The sequence below is a fragment of the Gossypium hirsutum genome, chromosome A03, assembly GCF_007990345.1.
Source record: "Gossypium hirsutum isolate 1008001.06 chromosome A03, Gossypium_hirsutum_v2.1, whole genome shotgun sequence".
Taxonomy (NCBI): domain Eukaryota; kingdom Viridiplantae; phylum Streptophyta; class Magnoliopsida; order Malvales; family Malvaceae; genus Gossypium; species Gossypium hirsutum.
Window position 1 is genome coordinate 109,128,242 of NC_053426.1, and position 21,248 is coordinate 109,149,489.

General features: G+C 32.3%; 2 protein-coding genes across 11 annotated transcripts; one reads left to right on the forward strand and one right to left on the reverse strand.

The window, feature by feature from the left end:
* Positions 1 to 1,905: 1,905 nt before the first annotated feature.
* LOC107887445 (calmodulin-binding transcription activator 2) lies at positions 1,906 to 10,345 on the forward strand. 6 transcript variants are annotated; one of them, XM_041101835.1, is made up of 14 exons: positions 1,906 to 2,223; positions 3,098 to 3,217; positions 3,539 to 3,654; positions 3,794 to 3,882; positions 4,501 to 4,543; positions 5,191 to 5,350; positions 5,489 to 5,605; positions 5,732 to 6,039; positions 6,515 to 7,003; positions 7,501 to 8,189; positions 8,368 to 8,911; positions 9,202 to 9,522; positions 9,687 to 9,833; positions 9,929 to 10,150. In XM_041101835.1, exons 1-13 carry the CDS (start codon positions 2,184 to 2,186, stop codon positions 9,798 to 9,800), a joined length of 3,150 nt encoding a protein of 1,049 aa, XP_040957769.1. In that variant the 5' UTR covers positions 1,906 to 2,183; the 3' UTR covers positions 9,801 to 9,833; positions 9,929 to 10,150. The 6 variants fall into 6 exon arrangements, with proteins under 6 accessions (XP_040957769.1, XP_040957771.1, XP_016667192.1 ...); XM_016811703.2 differs by lacking the exon at positions 9,929 to 10,150 and adding an exon at positions 10,163 to 10,345 and having other exon boundaries at positions 1,927 to 2,223; positions 7,495 to 8,189; XM_016811702.2 differs by having other exon boundaries at positions 1,927 to 2,223; positions 7,495 to 8,189.
* Positions 10,346 to 10,764: 419 nt separating this feature from the next.
* Positions 10,765 to 15,100, reverse strand: LOC107887446 (tobamovirus multiplication protein 1). Of its 5 annotated transcripts, XM_041101846.1 has the most exons (13): positions 14,803 to 14,946; positions 14,552 to 14,627; positions 13,953 to 14,121; positions 13,122 to 13,212; positions 12,984 to 13,036; positions 12,494 to 12,586; positions 12,320 to 12,391; positions 12,162 to 12,234; positions 11,996 to 12,041; positions 11,858 to 11,921; positions 11,709 to 11,762; positions 11,548 to 11,622; positions 10,765 to 11,171 (listed from the first exon to the last, which is right to left on the reverse strand). In XM_041101846.1, exons 3-13 carry the CDS (start codon positions 14,112 to 14,114, stop codon positions 11,079 to 11,081), a joined length of 876 nt encoding a protein of 291 aa, XP_040957780.1. In that variant the 5' UTR covers positions 14,115 to 14,121; positions 14,552 to 14,627; positions 14,803 to 14,946; the 3' UTR covers positions 10,765 to 11,078. The 5 variants fall into 5 exon arrangements, with proteins under 5 accessions (XP_040957780.1, XP_016667196.1, XP_016667195.1 ...); XM_016811707.2 differs by lacking the exon at positions 14,552 to 14,627 and having other exon boundaries at positions 14,931 to 15,100; XM_016811706.2 differs by lacking the exon at positions 14,552 to 14,627 and having other exon boundaries at positions 14,803 to 15,003.
* Positions 15,101 to 21,248: the final 6,148 nt, after the last annotated feature.

Below are 21,248 nucleotides of genomic sequence, written 5' to 3' on the forward strand. Positions count from 1 at the left end.
GAATGACAATAAAATCACTGTCTTTTATTTACACTTAATAAAAGATAGGAGAGTGAAAATAGTTATTAATTTTTCAAAATTTGAATAATACTTAAAAAAATATAATATCACATTTGGTACTGTACTTTTTAAAATGTTTAATGTAATACTTATATTTTGAAAATGTCTAATATGATAATTGAATTGTTAATATGAGTTTTATTATGGTGTTTCTACTTTCATAATTTGTCCAATGTGATACCTGAACTATCAATATGTATTTTATTATGCTACCTGGAGTTATATCGTTTGTGAATTTTCTTTTCCAAATCATCAAGCCTGCGTGAATAATATAACACTATGTGAAATAACAAATTTTTATTAATTTTTAAACAATATTTTTAATCTCTATAAAATTTGAAAGTTAGGAACTAAGAACAATTAATCACTATGTTAATGTATTTCATCAATTGTACATATTTTTTTGGTATAATAATAAATTTAACCATTGATGTTTATATATTTTGTGTAAATGTTGATAGGATGTGTAAATATTTCGAGTTAATTTTGTTAAATCAATATTAAATTGATAGAATTTGTAAATTTTACGGGCTAAATTTGTTGAATTAAGACTAATTTGACAAAATGAGTAAACTTTGAAGACTAAATTTGTTATTGTATCAATAAAAAAAATGTAAAAATTGTCGAAAAACATTAATGTTATGATTGATTGTCATAGTTGCTCACCTTTGAAATTGAGAATGATTAAATTGCTCTAATTTTATTTGAGAGTGACTAATTTACTCAACATCAAAATTAAGAGTAACAAAAAAAAGTCTTTGTATTTTAAAAATCACATTATTTATGGCTTTCCTATATTTAAAAACATTTAAGAGAGGGATTTTTAAGCCAAATTGGTACTTTTTTTTAAGGAGTTGACTAACACCGTTAAAATACGTTAACATGACACTAATGATCAATAGCATGGGGATATGTGGTGGCTTCACATTTTGACATGTGACAAAAAATAAAAAATAAAAAATAAAAATTTATTATTTATTATTTATTTGACATATGTCAAAATATGAGGCTGTCACATGAAACCATGTTATTAGTCGTTAGCACCATGTCAGTATATTTTAATAGTGTTATTTAGGAACCTACAAAAAGTACCAAGTTAGCTTACGGTTTTCAAGTTTAAGTACCAATTAGGTAAAAAAAAAAGAAGCTTAGGTGCTAAGTAGGTATAAGTTGTCAAGTTTAGGTACCTTTATATATATTAACCTTTCTCTAACAAAAATACATTATCGAAGAAAAATTATTCCCTTTGGATTATTGCATTATTTGGGCATTGAATTTGACAAGTGTTCTCACGATAGAGTTTGAACTCTTTTTATTGATTAAGTTAATCATTCAACTTGACAATTAAAATGAAAAAATTTCCATTTAGGTCATTTTAAAATTTATAAAAATTTAAATTAGTAAAAATAAAATTATACTTTGACCCATTAAAAATAATAAAAAATTAATTTAGTCTTTTAAAAATTATAAATATATAAATATTAAAATGGTGAAATTATATTTTTACTATCGTAAACATATATAATTTAATTTTGACCTCCACTAATAAAAATTTCTAGCTTTGTCCTTGGTCTACTCATGTTAATTCTTGAACTTAACAATTAATCCCATATCCAGGCTTGAAATATTTTTGTCCAAATTTTTTTTTGTGAAAAAAATGAAGGAATAATTGGGAAAAAAAAGTTTCAAGGACTAACCCATTTGTTTTATTTCGCCTAACTTTCCTTCCTTTTGAACCAATCATAACATGCTTTTAGAAAAAAAAAGAGTAAAACCGAAAAAGAAGTGAAGTAAAAGCGGTACTAAAAAGAGTAGTTTCAGATCCGCCGCTAAGAATTTGGACGCCGCCACATGTCGCCCATTAATTGGTGAACATTAACTTCCTACTATTCAACAACCTGAACCTTCCTTGGTCTTTCGACTTTCACACAGGAAAATCCTTTTCACATTTTCCTTATTCAGAAAAGTCTTCTCAGCTCCCAGGAATAAAAAGGGAAAAGAAAAATATTAACAGTCAAAATAGAAGAAATTATCTCATCTCAGCTTTCGTGTATCCTTTGCTTATCTCCAAAATCAAACAATAAATTCAAATAATTCAAATCCATCAATCTTTTCGTCTTCTCATGGCGGATCGAGCCTCGTATAGTTTGGCTCCCCGATTAGGTCAGCTTTCTGTCGGTCTTTTTCATCAATTTTTTTTTAATTTGATATATTGTTGTTTAGATTTGCTTACACTTTTAACGCGTTTTTAATCTGAACTTGCGTGTCTACTATTGATTATTATTTTTATATTGATACCTGGGATAATTGTGTTTGTTTTAGTGGGAATTTACGGGGCTTTTTCTTGAGAAAATAGAGTTAGGTCCAAGGTATATGGATTGATTCTATAAGTGAGACTCTGTGGGAGGAATTGATTCATTGATAGAATTTAAGAATTCAAATTGTTTGCTAAAATTCCATTAATTAGGGTTTGATTGTCCAATGATTGAATGAACAGTGATTTTAGCTTTCTTCTGCTTGCTCAGTGGACTGGAAAGTAGCTATAAAGTTGTTTTGAAGTAAGATCACTTTGTATAAGCTTTAAAGACATTGAAGAGATAAATAATACTAAACAGTTCTTTCAAATAGGCATAATGAATACGAGAATGTGGCAGCGGTAATCATTTCTGATATATATATCAATTGGAAGTGCAATTTGATGCTTGATAATCTGCTATAAAAGCAGAAAATTAAGTTTGCGTCCTAGGTTATGCAAAGCAGAAAATGGAATTGGTGCATGATTTGAGTTGGATAATTCTTTTCATTCATTAGCAGACCTCAAGTTTTTTAAGCGAAATATGGGTCACAAAATGAATGATGGCATCAATGAAGCTTTTTGCTAAAATAGCCCCCCCTCTTCCAGACACATGTGAACTCTGGACTAATGAATTGATTTCGCTTTTTATGTTTTCTAGATTCAGGGTTTTATTACTCCATTTTCACATGTTTGCTTGTGGCAATATGTATTCTATTAATTATATCTTTTTCCTGATTGCAGATATTGACCAGATATTACTGGAAGCCCAGCATAGATGGTTGCGACCTGCTGAGATCTGTGAAATTCTTCGTAATTATCAAAAGTTTCATATTTCATCAGAGCCTCCTACTGGACCTCCGAGTATGATTGTTGAAAAACATTTCAGAGTTGGATAAAATTTATGACATTGTTTTCTTTAATGTGGATAGACATAGTTATCATGATCACCAAGCACTTGATAAAAAGCATGTAGATATAATTCTTTTGGAAGTAGATTAATCTCGTTCTGTTGTTATATATTACATTCCTAAAAAATTGCTTAATTTAATCATTAAGTTGAACGAGTGCTTTAAGTAAAACATGCAAATTGGTCTTATGATTGTGAAAGATTATTTTATTAATTTATTGTTGATTTTATGGTTAGAAAACCAAGTGGATTGATGTGAACTTTAAACCTGCCAGGTGGTTCACTTTTTCTTTTTGATCGGAAGGTTTTAAGATACTTCAGGAAGGATGGGCATAATTGGAGGAAGAAGAAGGATGGAAAGACTGTGAAGGAAGCTCATGAGAAGCTGAAGGTAAGCAATGCATCTATAGAAGATGAAGTTTTTATCTTCTTGTAATATAATTTTACCAATTCAGAAGTCTTTATTTAGTGACTTATACTCCTGGATTGGAAAATTTGCCTAAGAGTAACTTCCTTTAAGCAATTTTTAGGTTGGAAGCATTGATGTGTTGCATTGCTACTACGCCCATGGAGAAGAGAATGAAAACTTTCAAAGGCGCAGCTATTGGATGCTTGAACAGTATGGATTGATATGTATACGTATCTTTTTTGCTTTTGCAATCACTTATAGGCATTCCAGGACGTCATGCTTACCTAAAATTAGTTACTTTTATATTTTACTCTAAAACTGTTTGCTAATGCCGGAATGCTTAGTAAGGTACCTTTATGCATTCCAGCAATGAGGGTATAAAGTAGTGTTTCAGATAACAGTGTTCAAATATTTGTTTATGGTTTTGCCTCATGGACCATATAATACATGTGTGCTTCTTAAGAGGCCTCTACTGGTTCGTAACAGTAGGAGCTTGTGAAGTATAGTTATGGCATGATCCATTTTCTTTAGAGTTTCAGTTACGAGAGTACATCATCTTCTCTTACATAGACTTGTAAAGCAAGTTGAGAACCTTTAGGGTTGCACGTTGAGCATTTTTAGGGCTGAAAAGTTTATATCCAGTAATTTGCAAATAATGTAACAATACTATGTGTTCTGTAAGCGTCATGGGTCTATGACATCATTTGGGATCTGCTTTGTTGAAAATTTCATGTTTCTGGTTTTGTGAAGTATTTTGTAATTATATACTTAATTTCTTGTTTATAAGCTTTGTTAATTTTGGTTTGAATGATTTTGTTAATATCGTAGGGATTTGACGCATATAGTTTTTGTGCACTATTTGGAAGTCAAGGTACTGCTCACTTCTTTAAATCCCTAATTTTTATTTTATTTTTAGGAAGGCTTGATGATTGATTGTTTGGAAGAATTATTGTACTGTAACATACGGTCTCTAATATGCGGTATTCTTACCCAACAACTTCATATAAGAAATGAACAAAGAACATTGGTTGGTACATCCTTTGTTTTTTTATTGGAACTTTAAGAAATTTAAGAGATGTAATCAGCATGGATTAGGACTCGGGTGGACTAGTTTCTTTGGCATCCTAAATCCATGTCTGGTAGTTCATTAATAAATTAAGAACTATTGCTTGACTGGTTTAAGGGGAGGGCAGGGATTGTGGGGGATATTTGTGAGGGGAGGGCAGTTAAGGTTGAACTTGATAGATATTGTGTTGTTCCTTGTTGTATTGTGCTCAAGACTAAAATTTTCAATTTACTATTGCTGTCATAAGTATCAATGTTAATCGATTGAATATTCAGAAATTAATGATTTTAAATTTAAATTTAATTTTTAAACTATTCTATTTCCTGCCTAGGTTATTGATTATTTGACAGTTCGACTTTGACTAAGCCACCATTTAGGTTTTTTGAATTGTTAATTACTCCACATGTTAAATTTTTTCTTATTTCAGACCATGTTGTTTTCTTTTCCTTCAGGGTAGGACAATTGGAGGCATAAGTCATGTATCAAATTCACAAACAAGCAGTCCTTCAACTTCTAGCTACCCTGATAGTCATACAAAAGCACCTTCTGGAAATGCGGATTCGGCAAGCCCTACCAGCACTTTAACATCCTTATGTGAAGATGCTGATTCTGGTATTTTTTTTTCCCTTTGTTTTTTGTTCAAATTCATATACAAATGCCATTATAGTGTAATTGTGGTCAAGTTACTTTTTTCTTCTCCCTCATTGTGCATACAACTTTTGAATGTAACTTATATGAGATTCAATACAGAAGATAGTCACCAAGCAAGTTCTAGATTCTGTACATTGCCCCAACAAGGAAATGCTTCTGTGATGGACAAGATAGATTCTGTTTTCTCGAACCATTGTTCTCCGCATCAGTATCCAGGTAAGAATTATCTTACGATTTTGTTTTCATCAACAGATTCGGTTAATATCTTTTTGCTTTATGCTTTGCATGATTTTGCATTTGAACCATATGGAAACCTGAAACTGTTACAATATGATCATGAAGGTTGGTCGTCAATTCCTGGAGTAAATGAAGTTTCACATCTTCATGGAGATAGACCTAGGGATATTGATTATGGAACTTGCACGACTGAAGCTCGAAGAACACCTGATTTGCCATCTTGGGAACAAGACTTGGGGCAATATTTGCCTGTATATGCTGCTGCATCTTCTCATACTTCAGCGACTTCCATTCAACCTGATACTATGAGTATCAGCCTGCAACAACAAAACAAGATGAAAGGAAAGTTATTAACTGTCGAGAGTGCTAGCCCAGAGTTTGGGAATCCTCTGTCAACAGAATCAAATTGGCAGGTATTCGTGGTGACTGCATTTTGTGGCTTAGTTATAAATCATTTAGTTTGCATCTCATGGTCAAGCTTCTGAGATTGAGACATGAAAACTGATATTTACACTTATACAATTGTCTGTAATTGGGTTTTTTTATTTAAATTTTTATGATGTATCATATAATGTAGAATTTTGTGAATCTTTGAATGTTTTAGTGTGGTTTCTTGACCTCATTAGTAATGCAAAATATTTTATATAGTGCTTTAATGCTAGAAGGTAGTATTATTTTTGCTTTCCATAGTGTCCATCCTTGCATACAGTATGGAATGGTGTCATAAGTTGATCAAAAGACGGTTAAGGTGAACTGTCAGGTTTCAGTTTTTTTTCAGTGGCTTATGTAATGCCCAAAGGATTTGTACTTTTTATCTTCAAATCTATCTGAATCTTTTCTCAAATCCATTCTCATATATAGATCGTCTAACTCCAGTACTCATTTCAGATTCCTTCAGCTGACAATGCATTGGAGTTGCCCAAATGGTTGATGGATTCATCATCAAATTTCGAATTGCCATATGATACTAGGTTTTTTGAGCAAAAGACTCATGATTTTCAGTTACCGAATGCTCTTGAGGAAATTACCAGTCATGATGTTCTAAAAGATGATGATTCTGATTCTGTCATGAAAACATATCCTGAGAATGATATATATTTGGATGGAAACGTCAGCTATGCTTTCTCTCTGAAAAAATCATTACTTAATGGAGAAGAAAACTTGAAGAAAGTTGACAGTTTTTCACGATGGATTACTAAAGAACTTGGAGAAGTAGATGATCTGCAGATGCAGTCCTCATCTGGTCTTGCCTGGAGCACTGTTGAGTGTGGAAATGTATCGGATGATGCCTCTTTGAGCCCCTCTCTCTCCCAAGACCAACTTTTCAGCATAGTTGATTTTTCGCCAAAGTGGGCTTATATAGACCTAGAAACTGAGGTATTAAAGTTTTTATGCTTCTGAAGTTAAGTTTCTGCAGGAACTAGAAGGATGAAGATTTAATTGTATACTTGCTTATTCGCTCAACTCTGCTTGGTATGAAGGATGGAATATTTGTTAATCCAATGGTTAAGCTAGAAAGTAGGAACGTGGATATGAATGTTAACCATTAGATTAACCAATCCTTCATCTTTGCTCATTTCCATCCTCCTTGCCAAGCAAAGCCATAGCCTTTTCTATCTCCAGCTTTCTTGTTGGAAAAGAGATAACTGTCATGCTTTATTGTTCCTTTTTTGCTTTTATCTTATTGATGTTATATATGTCACTGCACATTTTCCTCTCCCCTCCTGCTGTATGTGTTGCTCAAGTTCATGTAACCACTCCTCCCCACTTTAGATGTCTATCTGGTTTTCACTTTCTTGTGATGTCTTCTTATTTGATAGATGCCAAGTTAGTAAAAGTGGGTTCCCCTTTCTCATTTTCTGTATCAGAAACAGGTGTTGATTATTGGAACATTTTTGAAGAGTCAAGAGGAAGTAGCAAAATATAACTGGTCATGCATGTTTGGTGAAGTGGAGGTTCCGGCTGAGGTTATTGCTGATGGCATTCTTTCCTGTTATGCTCCACCTCACAATATTGGGCAAGTCCCATTTTATGTCTCATGTACCAACAGGGTAGCTTGTAGTGAAGTCCGAGAATTTGACTATCGAGCTGGGGTCACTAAAGACATAAATGTTTTTGATATATATGGTCTTACTTCAAGAGAAATGCTGCTGCGACTTAAAACACTACTTTCTCTGAAATCTTTCAGTCCTTGTAATCATCATTGTCAAGGTGTTGTGGAGAAACGAGAATTAATTGCTAAAATTATATCAATGAAAGAGGAAGAGGAACGTCACCAGTTTGTAGACCCCTCATCTGACCAGGATTTGTCTGAATATGAAGAAAAGGAGCGCCTACTTCAGAGATTGATGAAAGAGAAGCTATACTCATGGCTTCTTCACAAAATAATGGAAGATGGTAAAGGGCCGAATATATTAGATGAGAAGGGGCAAGGTGTGCTACACTTAGCAGCTGCACTTGGTTATGATTGGGCAATAAATCCTACTGTTTCTGCTGGAGTGAGCATAAATTTTCGTGATGTGAATGGATGGACTGCACTTCACTGGGCTGCTTTTTGTGGCAGGCAAGGACCTCCAAACTTACTCTTGTTTGTGTTGTGTGCACACTTTGCACCTTGGGCCTTCAATTTATATTCTGACTGATATTACACTGTTTTTGCAGTAATCTCATTATGTACTCTTTGGTTATGAATCATTGATGACATTTCAGATTTGTGTTCTGTTTTTTTCCTTGAAATTCAGAGAGCGAACCGTTGCAATTCTAGTCTCTGTGGGAGCAGCTCCTGGAGCTCTTACAGACCCATCTCCAGAATTTCCTTTGGCCAGAACTCCAGCTGACTTGGCTTCTGCTAATGGACACAAAGGAATCTCTGGTTTCCTTGCAGAATCTTCCTTGACCAGTTACCTTTCTTCACTCACGATGGATGATCAGAAGGAAGCTGTACAAACAGTTTCTGATCGAATAGCAACTTCTGTCAATTATAATGATGCGCAAGACATACTGTCACTGAAGGACTCAATTACTGCTGTATGTAATGCTACACAAGCTGCTGATCGAATACATCAAATGTTCAGGATGCAATCCTTCCAGTGGAAACAGTTGAGAGAGTCCAGTGATGCTGTGTCTGATGAACATGTTATTTCACTTCTAACTACTAAGACACGCAGGCCATTTCAAAGTGATGGGGTAGCTCATGCTGCTGCAACACAAATCCAGAAAAAATTTCGTGGTTGGAAGAAAAGAAAAGAATTCTTATTGATCCGGCAAAGAATTGTCAAAATTCAGGTTCATTGCTGCTCTTTTCTTTTTCTTTCTTTTCCATCTTTTCCTTGGCAAGGGGTTATGTCATAATCCGGTTGTCTCTATGTGCCTGCCTTACGGCGAAGAATACTTCATCCTGTCATGAAAAACTTGGTGGCTTTTTGATATAGTGATGTTTTCATAGGCAGTTTTTCTCATTGACTGTTTTTATCTTAAATGTAAAATTTAACACTTTAGTTTCAGGATCTGTTGATCTATTATTTACCTCAAGAAAATTTTTCAAATTTATTGATTTCTAATTTTGTGGTGTGAAGGCCCATGTCAGAGGACACCAGGTGCGGAAACAGTATAAAACTTTTGTCTGGTCAGTGGGAATTCTGGAGAAAGTTATTTTACGGTGGAGACGTAAAGGGAGTGGCTTGCGAGGATTTCGTCGGGATGCAATTATCAAACCTGACCCACAGTGCACACCCCCAGAAGAGGACGAATATGATTTTCTCAAGGAGGGAAGAAAACAAACTGAAGAAAGGTTTCAGAAGGCACTTACTAGGGTAAAGTCCATGGCTCAGAATCCTGAAGGACGAGGTCAATATCGTAGATTGCTGACATTGGTTCAAGGGATTCAAGAAAATAAGGTATGTGTTGTTTTGATATAAATTTCTCTTTTAGTAAAGTTCCAATTCAGAAGGCTTCAATGATGTTTAGATATCCATGATCATTCAAACAATCGAGGATACTTTGTTTTGATTGTGAAAACATGTATAAAGAACTGAATTGTTTTGAGATAATCCTTCTGCAGGCTTGCAACATGGTTTTAAACAGTACAGAAGAAGTGGCTGTTGCTGATGAAGACTTTCTCGACGTCGACTCTCTTTTGGATGACGACACTTTCATGTCTATTGCATTTGAATAACCTGGCTGGATGTCAAACGTTGTACATAGACAGGTGTTTAACTTCGTTTAACTTCATTCTGTCTGTAAATACAATATATCTAACACTTTTAGGTTCTAATGTACTCAGCACTATCTCCTTGTTTCTAGGTAACGTAAAAGAGCAGCCCATTTCTATTATTCAGGTTAATATATAGTTTTAATCTCATAAATTCTCAGTTCAAGGGGTAGAGTAGTATTTATTGGTTGCGAGTATTTTGTAAAATCTGTTGAGAGGAATGATGGACTTTGCTTTGTTAATGGGGCTGGCTAATTATTGTGGAGTTCTGATATTTCATGTAATACGAACATATACTGATTCCTTGTGTGTTTTACTTCGTCCAGATGTGACTTCATACACTCAACCTATATAAAGAGGAGGCTTAGAAAATTCCGGTCAGAGATTTCGTAACGGTTCAATTTTAATAAATTTTGGAAAAATATTAGTAGTTTGATTTTTTAAAAAAGTCAAACCAAATATCATAAGTTATCTAACTAAATTGATTTTTACCGGTTTGGATTTGTTCATCGGTTTTTAAATTTTACCATTCTGAATTTTACTGTTACCATATCTGCATTGTTAAATCTACCGAATTTTACCTGTTAAAAAAAATTTCAAGTTTTTTCACCATTTTCAAAACTGTGTTGGGAACTGTATTGGTTCGAAATAAGAAATTAGACCGATTGATTCATGGACATGTACAAATTAATTGAATCAGATTAAAAAGTCAATTGAATCAATTCTCTATTTTTAATATATATTTTTTATTTTTATAATTTTTTAAATAATTTATTCAATTAAATTATACAAATTAATTGAATTGATCAGATGATTATTTAATCGGTTCATAGATCTAATTTTTGCCCCATTTACTGTAGAAAGAAACAAAGTTCCCCTGCATTGCTAAATTCTCTTTACCACTACCGAAATTTTAGTAGCAAAGAAGTTCATGAAATGGGTTTATATTGAGAAAAGGAAGTAAAAACAAATTAGTGAATGAATATACATATGAATCAAGTCCCTGTGACAGGAAATTTTAGACTATGGATTAAGCATACAGAGTGCTAATGAATGGTTTGACTTTTGTTTTTGTTCATTCATCGGAAGAAATAGATGATTTTTTTGTTTGTTTTTTGTTCATTCATCGAGCTAAATAAATGATCATGAATAAGATGAATAAAGATTCGAGCCGGATGCTAATATTTTCCCGGAGAATATAATCTTTGGAGTTGCAGGTATAATACAAATGCTTTCAGCTCTTCATCTTATTGGGTGGTACTGTTCAGAGACCCGCTTCGGAGGCAATTTTCGAAGAATGAACAGTACCAAAGCTGATGGAAGGATTTCTACGAACTGTCACACCCACAAGAAGGAAAATTAGAAAAAGAAAAAGAATGGGAAAATAGGGCAAGTATTCCTTGAATAAACTGGAAAATATTCATAAAAACTTCACAATATGCTATAAGCTTTCTAGTTTGTTCATATCTAGATTTACTATGATTCTAACCTGTCCTTCTATGGACCTAACATGCTTGTTACAGAAGAGAAAAGACACCGAAATCTCAGCTCCAAAATAAAGGTTAGATTGTATATTTCTTCTTCTTGGTTGTTTAAGATGATGTTAATGAATAAATGAGTCTTTAAGCAAACAAACTGGTCTAAGATGATTAGAAATCCTTCTAATTGTTGCATGAATAAATGAGTAGCACACTATAGAAATAAAATGTACCATGTAATAGATAAGATTTAGGATTGGATGATCTAGAACATCAAGACCAGCATTCATGTTGGCCGAGAGTGTGGACTGCAAAATAAAACCAAGAGAAGCCATTTTTGTTACATATATGTAAGTTGAATGTAGTATTTACTTCTAAATCGAATATGGCTCACCACAATGCATCTTATCAAGCAACAAGTACAGCAGATTCCTGTTACAAAGCCGACCTGTCATAGAAATAAGGCACTGTTATTGCTAACTTTCAATGCACAAGTCATCTTTAAACAAATGATAAATTCTTAAATGATACAAATTAACATACCTCGAACAGCTTTCTTTGACGACCTCTTGATTCGATAGGGAACCGCCTCAACATGAAGAACAACCTACCGACGAATGAAAAGTGAATAGGTAAGGAACAGAAACTAAAACCCGTCAGAGGGTTGATATCGATTCTTACCTCCCACCATATATCATGAACCCCAATGCAGCACAGAATGATATTACTGCAAAAACAAAAAATGAAATGACCAGACATGTCCATTACTTCGGTTCGGTTCTTGTCAGTTTAATGCAAATTAATAGGGTTATTGAGTCCAATAGCTGATAAAATATAAAGAACTTACCTGAAATGAAGAGTCTACTAAGTTCCACTGCAAGATTGCTTTGACTTAATCTTACTGATATCCATAGGCATGCCTGGTAGCATAGGAAACAAAATAGGCAACCTAAGATGGATTTTCTAGTTAATAGCTCTGATAAGTGATTACATTTTTACTTTTACCTGAGCAAAGTATATAAATCCGTTGATGCTATAGTATGCAGGCCGAAGTTTATTAATGGGAAGACTTCTTGCCTAAACAATAAAAAGAAAAGAAGAATCCCTGAGCATCTATCCGTAAAGTGATAGTGATCACTTATGTCGAATTACTTTGTAGAAAGGGATATGGTAGTCTACCTGGTGATATATCTCGGCCCAGAAAAGGACAAGTAATGTATATGTTGAGAAAAATAAAAGACCGGGAAGATCCAGAAGCACCATTTCAAGTGCCTGTACAATGGAGCAAATTATAAGCAGGGGTCTAATTCCGAAGAGATAACACATGCTTAAAAGATGGAGCAGATCATAATACGGTTCCAACGTACCGCAAACTAATAGGTACGGAGTTATCTATTGTCTCTAATATACTTCAATGATCAACTAATCTAGTTTCCTATTATTGATAGTGGACTTAAACAATATGAACTCTTAGACATCATATATGTACGTATGCGTGCATGCATGTATCTGTGTATGTATGTATGTATGGATATATGCATTTTTTTATTTACGTATAATATGACAGGCTATTCGCGTGTTTTCTTATATCAATGTACCAGAAATCAGAAATGAGTCCCGGAATAAAAACCGGAGCACAGGTACATTGACTGTAAACAATGATGCATACCTTAGATTTAACGAGAAACACGCTCTTGTAGAAACCGAATAGAACAGCCCTCACTGTTAAAATGCAGCAGAAAGTTATTAGCAAAGCGATAAAACAGCTGCTGGCACAACTATGGCAGAAAAAAAACACAACCCTTACATCCGTTCACAATAAAGTTCATCAAGTGGAAAACCTTTTGTGTTGTCCACCCATACTCTGACACTCTCAACTGAATGCGACATAGTTGTACCTATAAATTGAAGCATTAAGCATTAATCCGTATTCCGCACTCATTACATAGGGCAAGAAACATGAAAGTCGAGCGAAAATAGCAGTGTCGGGATTCACATGAATCACACTAGCATATTACAGATCCGAACACGACAACAATCCATAAGATTATAATTGCAAACAACATAAAGACTAACACTACAGTCCCTAGGAGTTACTGAATCCCTCTTCATTTTTTGAATTAATTCTCCGATGTTACTCAAATTCTTCATTTTCACTAAAGTATCGGGCACTTTACGACACTCCAAATATATGAAAAAACCTTAATAAAATTGCGAGTAAGACGAATCAAACACATATCCATACCAAGCATTCACCTCAAATCCATGTAACATAACTTCCCCCTACAAGGCTAAAGAAGAGCACCTAAGCACTTGTTGCCTATAGGAAACGATGGCAAAAAAAAGTTAAATTTTCAGGGTAATGCAATGAGCTAACATACAAATAGGTACCTTAATGTGATCCCAGAATCACCAATCAATATAATTATAATTTCAACAATTATATATTTGATTTGATTTGATTGAAGATTCAAGATTACAAAAAATATTACATGCATGCATGCATGATAAAAGAAATACACCCACAATAATGGCTTTTTAAAGTTCCATTCTAAATCACATTATTTTTCCTTCCAATTCCAGTTCTCTATCTGCAAAATAGACATGAAAATGAAGCTAAGTAAAAACAGAATATTACCAGGGCAACAATGGAAACCACAGCATAGGAGGCAGATAATAAATGGAAAATGAATCTCTGCCATTCCTTAGATTCATCAATCTCATCCCACCAATCAAACATTATTCTTCCATCTTTAAACAAGAGTTTTTCAGTTAAAACAAAACCCTTTACTCTCACCATTTGAACTCTGCAAAACAGCGAGAGATCAATGGACACAAAAAAACAGCAAAAAGAAAAAAAATGGATCAAAAAGAGAGAAAAGAACCCAATAGAAAAAAGTTTATAGAAAGGGAGAGAAAAATGAGAAAATGGGGGGAAGGGGGGACACGTGGAGAGAAATGAAGGAAAAGAAAACACAGAGAAATAATGGAAGATGGGCAACGTGTGGAAAAAAAAAGGACAACGGCCGAAACATAGTTGGTGGCATATTCGTTGATTTCGCAACAGACAATGCTTTGCTTTGGCTTTGGTAATGGCTACAAAAACTTATAAACTGTGATTAAATCGATGCTAAAGCTAAAGCTAACCAGATATCGTTGTTTTTCTGCTTGACTTTACTTTTTATACAATTCCTTTTTTCTTCAAACTTAAGATGGCAGCCATGGCCATAACCTTACCCCTTTATAGAGTTTTTTTCTTTTCATACAAAAATGGAGTTTCTTTCATGAAAACCTTTGGATTTTTCTTTCTTAGCTGCAAACATGAAGAAAGTCTGTGATTAAGTTCGTTTAAATTGAATTTATTGTTGGGGTAGTGATAAGGAATAGTACACTATGATAAAAAAAACAATAAAATAATATAAAAATATTATAAAAAACATGTAAAAATGGTGGATCGTGCAGGGATGAGACAGGTTTTTGGTACTAACAAAGAAAGAAGTAAAAGGCCACATGGGAATCTTTTTAAGTTGTGCCTCAGGATTTTATACATCAAATCGATGTTGTTTTAGCAAGGGAATAATATTGGAGAGGGGAATGAAATTACTTGAGATCATACCCAAGCATTTGTAATAATAATATCCTTTTGTTTTGTTGTACTTGTATTTTGTTTAATTACTTCGTTGGTATGTTGCAGGCTAATTTAATTGGTTAGGACTGCTACGAAGGCCACTTCATGAGCAGTGTTTTTTTTTTTTCTTGTTTGCAGGTGATGTTTGTGTGATCCGAAATTTCTGTAGGGGAAAGAGTATATGAATATGGAATGGACGAGTAAATGTCTTTTCATTGTCGGCTCAAGTCTGTTTAATTCGTGTTTAAACATAATATTAATATATTTTATATCTATTTAAATTTAGATAAATTCAAATTATAAATTAAAAATATTTTTTAAATTTATTTATTTTGTAAATAATTAATTTAAAATCATTTTCAACCCTTCCATATTATTTTTTTAAAAATATTTATATTACTTTTAATTTAATGTTTATTAAATTTATATGTATTTTCATTTACTAAAATTTCATATAAATATAATTTAACATTTTTTAATATAAATATATACAAAATACAAACTTAGAAAGTGGGTTAGGTTGGGCTAAGCCTAAACCCAACCCATATTTTAAACAAACTTATTTTTTTAGCTTAAACTCATTTTTTAAGTTTAATATTTTTGTTCAAACCATTCCAAATTTTAAGCCGACCTTTAGGCTTGGACAGGTAGCTCAACCCATAAATATGTCTATAAGTAATTGGATAAAGAAAATTACTACATGTTTATTTAATATTCCTGTTATGACTGTCATCAATGATTTTTTGCATGAAAGGCAAATTGTAAAAACAAATATTAACTTCGCGATTTAGGTTTAACTAATGATAAGTTGCATTATATGGTTGAGTTATAATGCTATAAGACAATTTATATTAACCTGCAATCTAAACTATTCATAGTCTATGGAATCAAATTGAGCAAATGATTCATGTTAAGACTATTATGTTATCTGTAAGTCTGGTTAAGGAGATAACTTGTCTTCACTATTAGAGTTGGATTGACTCCCAAAATAGATATATAGATGTGATTGTCTAAACTAGTAATACATTATTATAAGACAATACTTGTATTGTTTATGGTGTAACTTACCTAAATCATGGGTAGGTAAATAATCATGTGTGTAACTTTCATATGATATTTTGAAAACATTTACTCTCATGGTAATGGGTCAAAAATTGATATGTTGAGTATAAGGCTCATGCATGACATAACTTCATTCACAATAATGGAATCATAGTTCGATTAAAAAAGTTAATATGAATTATTTGGAGTATTTTTAAAAATTAGGATCAAATTGTAAACACTTTTGTACCTATTATATGAAGAATTTGGCTTTGATATGTTTAAAAAAAAAAGGACAATGTCATTAAAATTTATGAAAATTTATTTAACAAGTCAAATTTTAAGCAATTCAAACAATAAACATACACGTATTTATAATTTGACCTATATATTTTAAATATATTTCACACTAAATTTGAAATGATATTCAACGATAAAGCTAGTGGAGATGTTGATATAAGGATTTGATTATAGGATATCGATACTTTGAGGAATTTGATTAGAACTTTTTGAAGTCTAAGGATTGAATTCAAATTTGGATCATAGTTCGAGGACATATAGTGAAATTAACCCAAAAAGCAAACAAAGTCTATAAAGTCAATTTAATTTTATATTAATATAAAAATATTGATGCATGGACAATGTACACTATCAATAAATCAAATGGAGATACATTATCGTAAATTTTTAAAACTAAATTTTCTAATTTTATTTTTAAAATTTGTGCCATCAACTTATTCATGGACGATGCATAAAAATATACATCATCAATGTTTCACTCCTATGAAGTCTACTATCATCTTCTGTTTCCGTAGAGGTATGGCTCTTACTTTTACCTTCTTTAATCACATCTGCCGAAATAATAAGAAAAATGAGAAGATAAAAAGTACCCGTTTTCCAAAATGCGGTTTTTATAGTATACTGTTTATCAGTGGATAGGCAATTAGGTGAAGCTGATGTCACCTTTTCTTCAGGAAGAGAAGTTTCAGCATTTTGGTCAGCATGGTTGCTGGATGAAGTTGTCTGATCCAAAACTGGGGTGGACTTGTCCTCCTTGAGGCTTTTGTTTTCTGAATTTTTGACATTCTAGCATCCTGATGACCGGCATCATTGACAACACTGCCAAACTCTTTAACTCACATCAGATATAAGAGCCACAAAGTGGCAAGGAGATATAAGCTTGAAAAAGCTTTACATACCTCTCAGAACCAGTTTGTTCCTTCTTGTCATCCGGTGGATCTTCCAAAATAAAGCAGTTCCTTGCTGCCAGTTGAATGTTGGGATCAGTGAAGTCTGCGCTGAAAACACAGTCGGATGAGAAACGGAAAGGCTTGTGGATTTTTCGTTACCATTTGGCCGAAGCAGAAGATGCCATATAAATTCATTTTTTAGAGGTAGAATTCCCTCTTGCTCTCTTAGGAACATAAAACTGAATATAACATGCATACGTAGATGAATACATATATCAATTCCACCCCAACAGATATAATTGGTGCAGTTATTCTCTTTCATAGTGCACTCAATATTTTGAGGTTAAGACTAATTACTAGTCAAGTCACAATTCACGAACCAATACTTCCTGCCTTGCATCCAAGTCGCCAACTTCAATATCTGGCAGATCTTTCGACTCAATTTGTACACTCGGATTTGCATGAAATTTCTTCATAATCCTATTACGTCTCCAAGTACACATCAGGGTATTTCTCATTAAAGATTAATAGTAAAATTTGACCTTTTAATTATAGAAAAAAAAAGCTACAGCTATACGATGGTTGAATGAACAAACTCCAGTTGGAACAGGTGAAAGTATAAACCACATTTTATGTTATTTCATAATTTCAAACAGTAATAAGTCTCGGTTCTATATAACATATTATTAAGCAAATCCCCTCATCGAGAAGTAGCCATATTTGCATTTGATTATAAATGTAATATATCATTTTCTTATTAACTACTAATATGTAATTCATTCATTAAAATAATATTTTCATTGACATTGCTTTTATGTCTCTAAACAAAAGAGACTAATGAGAGCAAAATGTTTCATCCTATGGTTTGAACTGGCAGCAACATTTTTAGTTCGTCTTGTTCCACTTAAATTCAAAAATATTCTCACTCTTGAGCTTCATAAAACATTGAAGTGTGAGTAGACTGTTTGATCAGGCTTGACAACTTGATCCGGTAATATGAGCCACGTTTAATGTTTGAGCTATTTTCTCTAAACCGCCTAGCAGCCCCAAGAACCTGAAGGTGTGCTTGAGGTCGAAAACATTGTAGCCGAAGAAATAAGCCAATTGATCCACGAATGAGTGAAGCTGCAAAGGCAATCAACTTTGAGTAAGAATCTTTAGCATAAACCGGAAGTCATAAGCACTGTGAAAAGTAATCCAAGAAATACTTTTCAGATTATAGCAATTGAAAACTAAGCCGTAATCTCAAACCTTCTTTGCAAAATCTTTAGAATCATTCCCCTTCTCTTTATTCTTCTCAAAATCTATCATTTGACGTTTGAGCAGCTCAATCGAATCTCTAGCATAGCAGGCTCGAAAAGGGAGAATCAAAGTCCAGTAAATTAGCCCGAGCATCCGAAAGACTCAAGCCGAGCTGAATAATTTGGAGCGCGTCAACATTTACCTTCATATAGTGACAATTGGTAACTGAATTGCCTTCATGGATCACTTGTTTATTGGATTTAAATATCGTCCTAGTAAATTCAGTATCTATAGATACAAAAGAATACCTCAAAATTGCAGCCTTAATCAATGAGAGTTCACTGCCCAAATCTTTAGCAAAAACCCATCTCACAACGATTGACTTATTGCCATAAATCGACATTGTTGGTCACAATAATCTCTTCTTTCTCTGTTTTGTAGTGTTTTAAATTGTTATTGTCTCTGCCGAGTGCAGACTTTAAGAACTTTTTTGTGCTGACTTTAAGAATTGTTCTAAAGCTTGTTTATTGAATATGTATAATTTCACTCAATTGAGTTAAGATTGTATATAAGCCCAGAATTAATCCCACTTCAATTAGTATTTATATAAGTTTTTCTTTTTAATATTTCATTTAATATTCCCACCTCAATTAGGATTTATCTTTTTATTATTTCATTTAATCCCTTCTCAAGATTTAGTATGTCAATAATTAATGCCATTTACAGTTTTTGTTGCAACTCAGATGTTGGTAGCCGGAGGCAAGGGCTCCCAGGTTTCTAATTATTAATTCATTAGTGGCCATAGTTGCAAGGAATGTCAAATGTGATGTCTTTTCTCCTTTTCTTTTTTCTTTTCTTCCTTTCAAACATTCTTTTGTGATGAGCTTCGAAGAGATACTTGCAACTGGGGGTTGGAAATTACACCTCTCATCATATTTATAACAGTGAATTATTTTATACTTTAAATATTTTCCGTAAAATATCACATGGTGTAACATTTTAAAATAAAAAATAATATTGTAATTAACTTGAATTTAATATAAATTTAACTTTATTGATAATTAGACTTAAAATGTAGCACTAATTTTTTTTAAATAAAAATAAAGAGACTAAATTCTAAATATATAAGGAATAAAAATATTCACAATTTAAGAGAAAATATTTTCAAATATGGATGTCATAAATGATAGTTAGTTATTCCCGATCAAATTCTGTTAGGGGCGGAGGAAGAGTTTGTCGATATGTTTTTGAAGGGAGGAAAAGGGAGAGAGGAGTTGGAGGTTCTGGCAAAGGATCTACCACTAGGGGAGAATGCATCCGTAAGCACTTGCTCAGTACATGTTGCTTTGATAAACAAATGTTTGTTATCTATTTTAGGCTCTTATTCACTCGTATTTGCATTGTTATGAGTAATTTTTAATTAGTTTTGAATCTCTTAGATTGTTGTAAGATGAATCTTTGCTAATTTTTAATGTTTTAAAGTTATTTTTAGTACTTGGATTACAATAATTCGTTTGATTTAGTTTTATTTATTTCTCTTTCATTATGCTTATTCTCATATATTTTATGTTTTAAGCTAAATTGTTTATATATATATATATATATGGTTGAGAGATTCATAGATTAATAATTTAGTAATTAAAATACGATTAAAATCTGATTTAGAAAATATGATTACAGTTAGTTTTCTTAATTTATGCAAATATTGTTAATTTTAAATGGAAGTTTAGGGAAAAGTGGGTTTTCAAATCAAAAGTTAATCAAGATTGGACGACCATGATAGTCAAATTCAAAGTTGATAATTGTAGCATACCATTTGGGGGTGATTAAGAAGGTGCACAGTAGATATATTTGTGATCTTTAAGCACTTGGCTTAAATCTGGAGATGCATTCGTGTCATTAATTCTAAATTAAGATTAATTCAACATAGATCGTTAATTAACTACGACATTCATAGAGGGTTTTTATTGTTCTATTTATTTTTTATATTTACTTGTTTTATTATTATTTTTACTTTGTATTGATAAATTAGTCAGTAAGTTGAGTTAATTAGTTCAAGTCAACTGCTCACTTTTTTACAAATTTAATTCTCAAAATACTTCTTAATGAATTTACTCCATTGTAATTATTACTTGACAATAATATTGTGCACTTATCGTTATTATGTAAGTATAAATTACACAATATTAATAATTTAATTGTATAATTTAAACATGTTGGATACATAATTTGGCCATTAAATTCAACTTGAGAACCTAATTCCTAACAAAATTCCATAGACTTTTGTTTGGAAAGGAAAATTATGGTTGCAAGACACCTGGAATCTAAGGCCAAAAACAATCTTCTTCTTCTTCTTTTTCTAAATTAGAAAAGTGACACAAAATGCTATATTATCCTGAGTTATCTTCTTTTTAATCATAACCAACAAATTTCAACATGGATATATTATATAATCATTTTAATATATTTTCATATTCTATTTTTATTGGAATCTTGAATATTATAATTTATAAATATTATAATATGCTCCTCATAGGTAGATAAGAAAATTCTTGTTTATAGTAAAAAAAACTAACATTATGTTTGGTTCATTGTAATAGAGTAGAGATGTAATTAATCAGTAATTCAATTATTTGGTTAAATGAAATGATGTTATAATAGCATATAAAAAAAAAACTAAAATAACTAGAGTACCCTTAGTAGAATTTTGTTTAGGTAAATGGCTATTGTTAGATATTATTATTTTTATTAAATTATATTTAATATATTTTTGATCAATCTCATTATAGGTTCTAATCATATCTAATCTTTTTGACATAATGTGTATAACTAC